We start from the raw sequence: 12,425 nt of genomic DNA, 5'->3' as shown, positions 1-12,425 counted from the left end.
CGTTGTCTTGACTTATTTATGGCGACCTAACTTATGCAGTTAAAACAGAAAAACACTCCAAGAAACTCAGTGAAAAGGAGATTAAAGAGCACAAGTCAGGGGATAGCGATCTGGGCCTGCAATCAGAATTCCATAAATGCCCGGAGTGACTCTACTCCGTTGGGCCCTTAAGCAAGGCCCTAAACCTGCAATTGCTCCATCCTGGGTTTGCCGTTAATCTGCATCCAGTCCTGCAAGCTGGTCCTCAAACTACAGGGAAAACTTGGGAATTGGTGGCAGGATTGGCACTCCAGCCACTGTAAAAAAATTCACACTGCTCAATGTGCTGAGGTGTCACCAATCCAGGTGGTTCGTCATGTGGTGGGTACGGCAATAAGCTATCAGTGTATACTCCCAACTACTACTGCTACTGAATGTCCCTTGAAGTCCAGTTCAATCAATTATTAAGAATTGGAATTAGTGTGGCACTGTTGTACATCTGCAAGAACATGCCATCCACAAAAATTGAGTGATCTTGCTATAGAAGAAGACTAGTGAGGAAGGCGATTAAGAGACCTCTAAAAACCTGAAGAGGTTACAAGCTATAGCAACTGAGATTGGAGAGGCTGCTTCACCAGTCACATAGCATGGCAATGAATAAAAACAAAAACACACCTGACATCTTGACCAGAGTTTACGGTGACTCACAAAAGGGACTCTAAACTCACTGGAAGAAGGTTCTGTGTTCTAGTAAGACCAAATTTAAGGTTTTTGGCCATCAGACTAAACTTCACATTTGAATGTTGCACATTATCAAACATGCACTGTGCCCATCATGGCAGCATCATACTCTGGGGATGCTTCTGTAAAGCAATCCCTGCAGGGCATGTGAGTTCAAGGGTACAGTGATTGCAGCCAAATACAGGGAAATCCTGGAGGAGAACCTAATGCAGTCTGCAAGAAACCTGCACCTTGGGAGATTTGTTTTCCATCAAGAGAACGACCCCAAGCATAAAGCCAAAGCTACATGGGAATGGCTTAAAAATAACAACGTTAATGTCTTGGAGTGGCCATATCACAGTCCAGATCTCAATCCAATTGAGCACTTGTGGCTGGACTTGAAAAAGCTGTTCAGTCCTGATCCCCTCACAGAACTTGAGCAGTTGTACAAAGAAGATGGAAAAAGCTGACCGAGATCTGTGCACACAGATTCAACGCTGTCATGGCTGCCAAAGGTGCATCTACTGGATACTGACTTGCAGGAGGTGAATACTTCTGTGATCAGTCATTTAGTTTTTTATATTTTTAATTCATTTAGACCACTTTGCAGAGATCTGTTTTCACTTTGACATTAAAGAGTCTTGTTCTATTGCTCAGTGTCAAGAAAGCTAAATTAAATCTACTGTGATTCAATGCTCTGTAACAATAAATTGTGAAATCTTCCAAGGCGATGAAAAAGTTTTATAGGCACTGTAAATTCCACTTGTGGGTCATTTTCTCTTTCATTTTTTCTCTTTTGTCTTTTATCACAACCTTTAAATTCAGTGTGTACTGTATATTTTACTTACTATATTTTATTTTTCTTGTTCCCTTCAGAGATCAGTATTCTTCTGGTTTGCAACAGGAGGTGCAGGTTTCTGTCTCAGTAGGAAGCTGGCAGAGAAGATGGCACCCTGGGCCAGGTGAGTGACTACCAACTTGAAGGGTCTCTCCAGCTGTGTATAGACTACTCCGGAAATTGAGTGCCAGCGCTCGATATCTTCTTCATCAATATGAACTGTTTATAATGAGCTGGCTCATTAATTTGAGCACAGAGAGTAATCTAGGTGTTAAATGGGAGACCAGTGAATCAAGCCAGACTCGCTCTTTGCACTCAGAATTGACGAGGGACTTCACTGAAACTTTTATTTTTTTTTTTTGGGTAAATGTGGCAGTTTCAGTATCTTTGCAGCAATGCATGGCTGTGCTGTAGCTTATGGTATGAGGCTGGACTAGCACTTCATCTATCTCTGTTTCACGTTTAAAAATGTTGTTAATACAAAGAAGATCCATACATCTCTTTGTAAACCTGTCTATCCAATTTGGAATTGTTGGAGCCAGGGCTTGTCTATCTATCTATCTATCTATCTATCTATCTATCTATCTATCTATCTATCTTACCTACTACACTAAAATATCTATCTATCTATCTATCTATCTATCTGTCTGTCTGTCTGTCTGTCTGTCTGTCTGTCTGTCTATCCTGCCTACTATACTAAAATCTATCTATCCATCCATCTATCTGTCTGTCTGTCTATCCTGCCTACTCTACTAAAATCTATCTATCTATCTATCTATCGTGTCTTTTTATCTCTTTATCTGTATACACTTCTCTATGCATGAGGTTGTTCTTACATATAGTCACCAACAGGGGTCATGTTCTCACTGTCTTGATGACAATGCTGTAATGTGCCACTTGAGCACATAATGATTTTTTCCTCCTCTTTGACTGATGAGTTTGCAATTAACATATCACAGAGATTCACATTTATGCAGATGGCTGCAGAAGTCCATTTCCAATTGTGTTTGGATCACTCTGCCCAACGCCATCTGTTTGATTGGTCAGCAGTGGTTTCTGTCTCAATGGCTTATAAGCGCTGCCTGCTTCAAGTTGCTTGATTATGATTTGAACAAAAAAAAAGAAAAGTGTTTTGTTTTTGTCTCTTAATTGTGTTTCCTTTCCTTCTTTTTTATCCCTTCTAAACTTAGTGGTCCACGGTTTGGCCTCACGTCTGAGATGATCCGCTTGCCTGATGACTGCACAGTGGGCTACATTGTGGAGTGCCAGCTGCAGGTGCCTCTAGTCCACAGTGAGCTGTTTCACTCCCACCTGGAAAGTCTGCAGATCCTTAAACCTGAAGATTTCCACAAACAGGTAAAGGTTTGCTCTTCAGATTCCTACTTGTTTGAATCCCGTCATGTGTCATTTAGATTAATTAAAGCCATTCTTGTAATGTAAACACTCACCCAACTGCTGCCACATAAAATCCCATCAGTATTATGAACTGCAGTGCAGACGGCGCAGAGCAATAACAGGCAAAGACCTCTGGGCACTCAGTGGGGTGGCAGTATTAGCTAAAATGAGTTTGTAAAAGAAAAAAAAAACAAATAAAATGGACATATGGTTATAGGCACGTTACCAAATGTTTGTTGATACAGACCACAAAAGAATAAATTGAATTGAAGATTAGTAAAGATAAGAGATGAACACAATCATTCTGTGAATTCTTATTACATTCTCTCCTATTTGGTTTTATTTCTCCTATTCGCCTCACATTTATTTTCCAAGCCTTTAATAAAGAAAATTAGCATTTTTGCATTTTTTTTTTTTACTTGGAGCAATCATCTTCCAGAGATGATAATAATACAGTTATACATTCTAAAGCCTCGAGCCATTTGAGCTTCATCAGCGTCTGAATGAAAATCCATCAAGAAAAGCAAAACAGTACAGATATGTAAAACATTATTGGGTATGATGACTTTCTTTATTTTTCCCTATCAATAAGCTGTAGGAATAAATATAAATGTAGACAAGATTTCTGATATTTTCTAATGTTCCTTTTTTACGTCCCCTAAGTCAGCTTTTCTCAACCTTTAAGTATTTGCGACCCGAGTTTTCATAACAGTTTTAATCGCGCCCCCCCCTAACATTTTTTTTCAAATGTAGATGCATATTTTATTATACCTACTTAACTTTTATCGACATTTATCTAACTCTTTATTTATTGTTCTAGTATCAGAATGTAGTTTAAGTTAATTTGTTTTGGTTTCAACAGATGTTTTTTTCATATTTTTGATTCTTGTTTTCTTTTTTTTCACATCTTCTTGCCCCCCTTTTTGTTACTTTGCGCCCCAAAGGTTGAGAACCACTGCCCTAAGCTCAAAATACATTATATTGTAGTATATTACGGTGAAGCAACAGTTAGCTTTTATGCTTAATAGTTCTTACAGGCCTACCTCATACAATGCCTATGTCCTCTGCACAGGTGCTCTCCAGGGGGCTCGCTTATGAAAGTTTGCATGTGCGCGTGAAAATATACGTAGGTCAAAAAAAATCTGAATCGCTGGGAATGCCCGACTACACGGCTGGCAGTTACGGAAGCACAGTACAACTGCCCCGACTCATTAAGATTAAGTAAACGAAGTCAGCGGCTGAAACAACTGGGTAATGTGACAAGGCCTTTATAGTCTGTGACCCTGAAAAATACTGAAAGTGTCATGATGGCTTACAAAAAGGACACATCCTCTGTAGAGTAATTTACATTTGATGGTAAACTTTTCAATTTTAATGGAACTCCCCCATATACACTGAGATTATTCGCAAATGTCACAATGAAGGACACCTTTTCTTGACCCTGAAGTATCAGGTTGTGACAGCATACAAGTCCCAACCATGTGCCATTAGAAAACCCTGTGTGATATCATGAATTGAGTACACAATGGGAAGTCTGAAAATCGAAAACACCTTATGAGGATTTGGAGTCGTAGTGCACTCAACACTATCAACTGCCAGACAGTGTCCTGAAACCTTTAAGAAGGCTAACAGAATGTGAAGTTATATAATGCCCTGATGTGTAGAATACAAGTCCAAGGATGTTCTGCTCAGGCTTTATAACACACTGGTGAGGCCTCATTTGGAGTCCTGTGTGCAGTTTTGGTCTCCAGGCTATGAAAAGGACATAGCAGCGTTAGAAATGGTCCAGAGAAGAGTGGCTGATTTAAGAGGTTTGAGGAAAGATTAAAAGAGCTGAGCCTTTACAGTTTAAACAAAAGAGGATTAAGAGGATACATTACTAAAGTGTTTAAAATTATGAAGGGAATTAGTCCAGTGGATCAAGACTGTGACTTTATAATGATTTCATTAAGAACACGGGGACACAATTGGAAATTTGTTAAGGGTAAATTTCGCGCACACATTGGAAAGTTTTTCTTTACAAAGAGAACGATAGACACTTGGAATGAGCTACCAAGTAGTGTAGTAGACAGTAGAACTTTGGGGACTTTCAAAATTTAACTTGAGAGTGAAGTGTTGAAAATTATGAAGGGATTATGAAGGGAATTAGACCAGTGGATCGAGACTGTGACTTTAAAGTGAGTTCATCAAGAAGACAGGGACTCAGTTTAAACTTGTTAAGGGTAAATTTCGCACAAACATTAGGAAGTTGTTCTTTACACAGACAACCATTGACACTCAGAATAAGCTACCAAGTAGTGTGGTAGACAGGAGGACTTTAGGAACTATAAAAACTATATACTAACCCAGAAGCTTCAGTTTGCATCAACAACATTTGCTCAGACTACTTTAAACTAGAACGTGGCACAAGACAAGGATGCCCTTTGTCACCACTGCTGTTTGCGATTGCCATTGAACCACTGGCAATACATTGTCGAAATACTGATCAGATAAAGGGGATTAGCAGAGAAGGACTGGAACAGAAAATCTCCTTATATGCAGATGACATGGTACTGTATATATCGGACCCAGAAAATTCTGTGCCTGCAGTCTTAGCAGCACTCACAGAATTTCAAAAGCTCTCTGGTCTCAGAATTAATCTGAATAAAAGTGTACTCTTTCCAGTGAATTCTCAAGCATATAATATTAGATTAGACACTCTATCTTTTATCATTGCAGAACAGTTTAAATACCTCGGGGTAAACATCACAAGTAAACATAAAGCTCTTTATCAACAAAATTTGGTCGTCTGCATGGAAAAAATTAAACAAGACATGCATAGATGGTCAACCCTTCATCTCACACTAGCTGGAAGAATTAACACTGTTAAGATGAATATTCTTCCTAAGCTCCTTTTTTTATTTCAAAACATCTCAATATACATTAATAAATCATTCTTTAAGCAATTAGATTCAACAATAACCTCATTTATTTGGAATTCTAAACATCCACACATCAAAAGAGCGACCCTACAAAGACAAAAGGCAGAAGGTGGCATGGCTCTACCTAACTTCCAGTTTTATTACTGGGCAGCAAATATACAGGTGATAAGAACCTGGACACAAATAGAAGAACATACACAGGCTTGGACCGCAATAGAAGTAAAATCCTGCAGTACTTCTTTGTATTCCTTGCTCTGCTCCAATAAACACACGCTATCGGCAATACACTAATAACCCAATTGTGCTCCACTCACTTAGAATCTGGAACCAATGTAGAAAGCATTTTAAGACGGAGAAGCTTCTATCTGTGGCACCTCTGCAAGAGAACCACCTCTTTCAACCTTCACAAACATATGCAGTTTTAATATCTGGAAAAATTTGGAATTAACTTGCTTAGAGATCTTTATATAGACAACGCCTTTGCATCCTATGAACAATTACATTCCAAATTTAACATTCCAGCTACACATTTCTTTCACTATCTTCAAATCAGGAACTTTGTTAAACAGAACCTTCCAGATTTTCCTCATCTTGCACCCTCATCCATGCTGGAAAAAATATTGCTCAATTTCAAGGAGTTAGACTCCATCTCTACAATATATAAAATCCTTTTACAATCCCTCCTTTCAAAGATCCAAGAGGACACTGGGAAAATGACCTCTCAATTAATATATCAGAAAAGGAGTGGAAAGTAGCAATGCAGAGAATTCACTCGAGCTCCATATGCAAAGCATACAATTATACAACTCAAAATTATATATCGAGCACATCTGTCTCGACTAAAACTCTCCAAAATGTTTCCAGGGCATGATCCAACCTGCGAACGTTGCAACCAAGTCCCAGCCTCACTAGGTCACATGTTCTGGGCCTGCTCCAAATTAACATTATTCTGGACAAAAATTTTAATTACCTCTCAGACAGTGTTGGACTCACAATCCCTCCTAACCCATTAACAGCTGTGTTTGGGGTTCTTCCAGAGGGCTTAAAGTGGAGAAGACAAACAAATTGTGATTGCATTCACTACACTTTGGCACGCAGACTTATTCTGATAAACTGGAAGAACCCAAACTCTCCTCTTTTAAGTCAGTGGGAAACCGATGTGTTATATTATTTAAAATTGGAAAAAATCAAATACTCAGTTAGAGGATCTGTACAGACTTTTTCAAAATATGGCAGGATCTAATCAGTAATATTTTAAAATAAGCTCTTAAAGCACAGAGAATTTATTAATTTAGGTATGTTTACAAGCCTTAAATTTAACGCCATTTGGCTTGCTCTCTCTCTCAGGGGTGGGGATCGATCTGTTCTTAACTCAATTTTTCTTTTTGTAAAATCTTGATTGCTTTGTATGGATTGTAATAAAATTAATAAAAATAAAAAAAAATTAAAAAATAAAAAAACTTGACTTGATGTTATTTTAGAAAAATTAAGTAGATAGGACTGGCAAGCTTTGTTGGACTGAATGGCCTGTTCTTGTCCAGATTATACGATTATTCTAATGTCATCGTCCATTGATGTTGCTTTTATAGGTTGTTCTGTAATGATCTGTCTTTATTATCTAAAGATTACATTTTCAAGAAGGCTTTACCTATGTGTTAAACTAACAAGTCGATCAGACAAAATAAACTATGAATGTGTTAAATGTTTTGTTTTTTTCTGGACGAGAAGAACTGTATAAAGTGAATCCTCAACAACACTTCTGGTGCTTGTTTAGTTTTTCGGAATAGATACTGAGTAAACTGTTCTTTTTGGCAGGTCACGTTGAGCTATGGGATGTTTGAAAATAAACTAAACAGCGTGGAACTGAAAGGCTACTTTTCCAAGGAGCAGGACCCCTCTAGGTAATCCTCTGAATTCATATGACTCCTAATATTGCTAAATACTGTGAGTGAGTAAGCCTCATTATAGCTAAAGGGACCTTTAGTTTTAGTTGTTGTATATGTTAGCTGATATTAATGTTATGCTTTGATATCCTTTTGAAAACTGGTCATTTAATTTTAGCAACATAAAACCGAGGACATGGGTAGAAAAGCAAATACACAACGCTTCCAGAGCCACAGCCCGATCAGTGTTTCGTCATAACGTAAAAATGTTAATTTTCCATTGACTCTCCTTTATAACCATTAGCAAAACAACTGCCGCCTCCTCCTGAAGTTCACTGTTTGATTTCCAACGGTAACATTGCCTATTTCAGTTATACCTCGATTGAATACATAACTCTTCTCATATACAAATGTGGTCAAGTTCAAGCTAATACACTTATAGAATGCTAATTAGATAGAATATAGGATTATGGATGTTGATATAGATTAAATATTTCTTTAATGGGAAATTAAAATTTCAGGGTTGATTTATGATAATGTTAATTTTGAAACTGTGAGGGAAAATAGGGCAGTGGAGATTAAAGTTTAAGATTAGGGTTTTTAATTAAGATGGAAGGTAAATTTCTGTCAAAAAGGAAATTACATTTTACCATTAAGGTTGAGAAATGATTGTGGTTACCGAAAAATTACAGTTAATATTAAGAAGAAGAGAATCATTCGTCCATCCAGCCACTTGCAAAACCAAATGTAAGAATTTGTAATTACTCTGTAAAGATGAAGTTGTATGAACGTTTGCCGACACCATTTACATAATCCCAGTAGATGTGTCAAATGTTGAAAAATGTCTAACGAGGATGGGCTGAAGGGAATAGTAAGTCAATAGGACTTCTCCCAGCTCCCACAATTCCTGTTAAGACAGGATCACATTGCACGACTTACCCTTACCATGGAAGGGGCTGTCTACGCCAATAAGTACCGTTGTTGGTCTTTTTCAGATTACGGTCTTGAAATCGCAGGGGATGACAAATTACACAACTCTGTGATGAATTTCTAGCACTGTTTCACATTTGCAAAGTATTGTGAGCTTGCCCTATTTTCTGACAGAGCTGGTGCCTTATGAGTGTTTTCCAGGTACAACAACATCAGCTGCCATCTTTGTCCTTTTTTTCCATTCTGATACGTAAAACGTGTAAAACGAGTCCCTCTTCTGTCTGTCATGTCCAAAACACCCACATTCATTATTCCTCATAGAGTGTATTGTATACATTTAATACTTCCAGCTGAGAGATCATTAGTAGTCAGCTCTACGATTACACACAAGCCCACCCCTACAAATTATCATTATCAGACTCTTTTCATTTTGTCAGGGTGAGTCGTTGACTGGTTGACCCAAGTCGCTATGGATATCACAGTGCACAACAGGTGGCCACAGTGCAATGACTGCAGTTTTATGTAGGATGGAATCAAGAGACATAATGCGATAGTAATAGTAAGTCAAGGTGAAAGGTGGGACAACGTGATACAAATGAACAATGGCCAGGACGTCAGACAAAATCGTAAGTCAAAAGCTGTAGTCAAATATAAGAATATCACGAGTAGCCTAAGCCAAAACACAACATATAAATCAGAATTGAAGAACAAAAGAATTTGTAGAGTAAGAGACCAGACAAACAATAATAGTTAGGCTACCACTCTGTTTACCTCATATAAATGAAAGCAAAAACAGACAAAAAAACACACAATAAATGTCTAGACATCTTTTCAGACATGAGACGGTGGGTCTTCCAGCTTTGAAGAGAAGAGACAGGTTCAGGTGGGCAGACACTGTAACGGCCGATCCCTTACCCAGCTGGCAGCAACACTACCAGGACCCGTAGATTGGAAAAATTGCTGAGGAGAACCTACTTATACCAAGCCGTACCTCTGACAAATAATATTTCCTTCCCCCCAATCGACGGTTAAACACAAGAAATAAAAATCAAATATGTAAAACAAGTGCAGTAATATATTAAATAAAACACAATGACAGATAACAATAATACAAATCCCTGACGTAAAATATATCTATATATATTCCTCCACCATACCAGCAAAGTAAAAACACCACATATACAATAACCAAACCTCCCTTGCCCCTGTACACGTATAACAAACACAATACAAATAATGCCAATGGATGAATACTGAAATGTTAATAAACTTGAAATGAGTCCGGGTAAATAACTGTCCAAAATACTGATGGCTGTTCAAAATGATTGTAACCGGAAATGCCTTTCTTCTTGGCGCTGGAACCAGAAATGATGTTCTTTTAAGCTCCGGAAGTGCCGTTCCTCTAGGTGCCGGAACCGAAAGTGACATCTTGCATGGCTGTCAGACAGGTTTTCCCGTGTCTGGTCTGTAGAGATAACCAAAGAAAGTTTAGTGCACCCTGGCCTGGTGTGGAATTACCCTCACTTGGTCCGTATAGATTCCTCCTACTCGCACGTGTGTGACACTGTCTTATGTCATACTGCTTGCCTAGCACTTCTATGTGGTAAGGCCCTGTGCTTAATCTGGCAATGTGTCATCTGTGCACGTGAGCAGAATTTATAAGATAAATTTACACAGAGCACAGTGACATATCAAACTTATGCTTACAATGGCTTGACTGAGATCTTTCTCGATTGTCATGAAATGTTTTGTATTTTTTTTAAGGGCTCATCTGATTACTTTGGTCTTCTTTTGCTTCCACAGGTTTAAAAGCATCCACTGCCTGCTGTATCCCGATACCCAGTGGTGCCCTGAACGGTTTCCTGTATGATTTGCCAAAGGACTTACATAAATGCACTCCAAAAGAAGCACTTTATCTCATAAACTATGCAAGAAGTTTCCCAGTCAAAATGGATCATGGACGGTTTCTTGGACTTGAAGAAATGTCAGTGTTAAATGGATCTTCCAGAATCCGCTTTTTATTTGATTGAAGCTCCCCAGAACTTCTTGGCTATGCTTCCTATGCTGCTAAGTTTATTTTGCAGGAAGCTACATTGATCACTGTATTTCAATCTCAATTACCTGAACCCATTTCCACAAGATTTTACTTTGCACTAGGTGAAAGATGTCTAGGTGGTCACCCTTTCAATGTATGAATGCTTTTCAAGAGCCCTGTACTGTAAAGATGGTGAAGGCAATTTGCTTCCCGTATCGTTATGCTTCCCATATCGTTATGCCGACTGAAATTTAATTTTGTTGGACTGTTATAAAGTAAAGAAAAAATAAATAATGCACGGGTGTAAATATGAATTCAGTTTGGTTACATGGTTTCTAGATAATTGAATAAAATTCATAATTTTTTGAAGCCCTTTTCTGCGTTCACTTCAAAACACTTCCACATGAATTACTTTAGAGCAACTGTGATCCTTGTAATTACTGTAGATTAGATTTAATTAGATTAGATTAGATAAAATGTATTAATCTTGTGAGGAAATTCAGATGCATACAGGAAGCAAAACATAAAAAACAAGGACACAGATTCACAGGACAAATAATACAGCCAATCAATCAATCGATCAGTAAGTTAATGAATCAGTCGATAAGTAAATAAGTAAAAACGAGTACATCGGGTGGAAGCACTAAATTTCACGATAACAGTGGGAAGAAAAGACCCCCAGAGGTTCTTAACACATCATGGTAGAATGAGCCAGTGGCTAAAAGTGCTCCAAGATAGCATCCAATTTTGCCCACCATCCTCTTTTCCACTACATCTTCCAGCATGTCCAGGGTTAACCCGGTGATGGAGCATGGGTTTCCTGAAAATTGTGCTTTTGAGCTCAGGTTACTTCCCCTGCAAAATGGAGTGTAGAGCACCACACTGGCTACTATGGACTGGTAGAACATATCCAGCAGTTTGGCGCACACATCAAAAGACCGGAGTCTCCTTAGCAAGTCCAGTCTGCTCTGGCCCTTCTTGTACAGCCCCACTGTGTTGTCAGACCAGTCCAGTTTGTTGCTCATGAGAATCCCCAGGTACTTGTAGCTCTGCACCACTTCCATGTCCTCCCCCTGAATGGTGTCTGGTTTCAGAGACTTCTTTGCATACCGGAAGTTCACCATAAGCTCTTTATTTTGCTAACATTGAGTTGCACCACAAGTCCTTGACAGCCTTCCTGTACTCTTACACGTCTTCTTTATTAATGCAGCCAATGATGTATGAGTCATCTGAAAGTTTCTATAGATGACAAGCGCTGGTATTGTGCTGGAAGTCCTTGCAACTTTGTCATCATCTATATATATATATATATATATATATATATATATATATATATATATATATATATATATATATATATATATATATAGTGGTAAACAAACAAGCCTTGACACAAGAAAAAAGCTTTAGGGCAGCTACCCATATAATTGGAAGTGGCTACAAATGCATGAGTTGAGAAAAATGGCGTTTACAGACATGAGTCCAAAACAGAAATGAACAGGTTAGGAAACATGGCAGATAAATAGTTGAAAAGCTGGAAGAGTAGGGATCTTGGGACCGGAACTGGAAATGAGGTCAACAGGCTGTGACTTCTTGGGATGTGAAAATGACGTCATTAGGAAGTAGGCTCTTCTACTGGGAGTGACGACTTCTGGGGTGGAGCCGGAAGTGACATTTATAAATAAACGTCTACGCATGGAAGTGTGTGTGTCTGTCCAGCCCGG

The 12,425-nt window shown here is 38.5% G+C and overlaps 1 protein-coding gene across 1 annotated transcript in view; it reads left to right on the top strand.

Annotated features, from left to right (window-relative positions):
* Nucleotides 1-11,652, top strand: part of LOC120536984 (beta-1,3-N-acetylglucosaminyltransferase manic fringe-like) — a 58,874-nt gene extending 47,222 nt beyond the window's left edge. Inside the window, exons 5-8 of the mRNA XM_039765573.1 lie at nt 1,576-1,661; nt 2,728-2,893; nt 7,669-7,754; nt 10,470-11,652. Coding sequence (XP_039621507.1) covers nt 1,576-1,661; nt 2,728-2,893; nt 7,669-7,754; nt 10,470-10,536 — 405 coding nt within the window. The 3' untranslated portion in view covers nt 10,537-11,652. The remainder of the gene's footprint in view (nt 1-1,575; nt 1,662-2,727; nt 2,894-7,668; nt 7,755-10,469) is intronic.
* Nucleotides 11,653-12,425: the final 773 nt, after the last annotated feature.

Source organism: Polypterus senegalus, chromosome 10, assembly GCF_016835505.1.
Source record: "Polypterus senegalus isolate Bchr_013 chromosome 10, ASM1683550v1, whole genome shotgun sequence".
Classification (NCBI taxonomy): domain Eukaryota; kingdom Metazoa; phylum Chordata; class Cladistia; order Polypteriformes; family Polypteridae; genus Polypterus; species Polypterus senegalus.
This window is presented reverse-complemented; position numbering and strand designations above follow the sequence as displayed.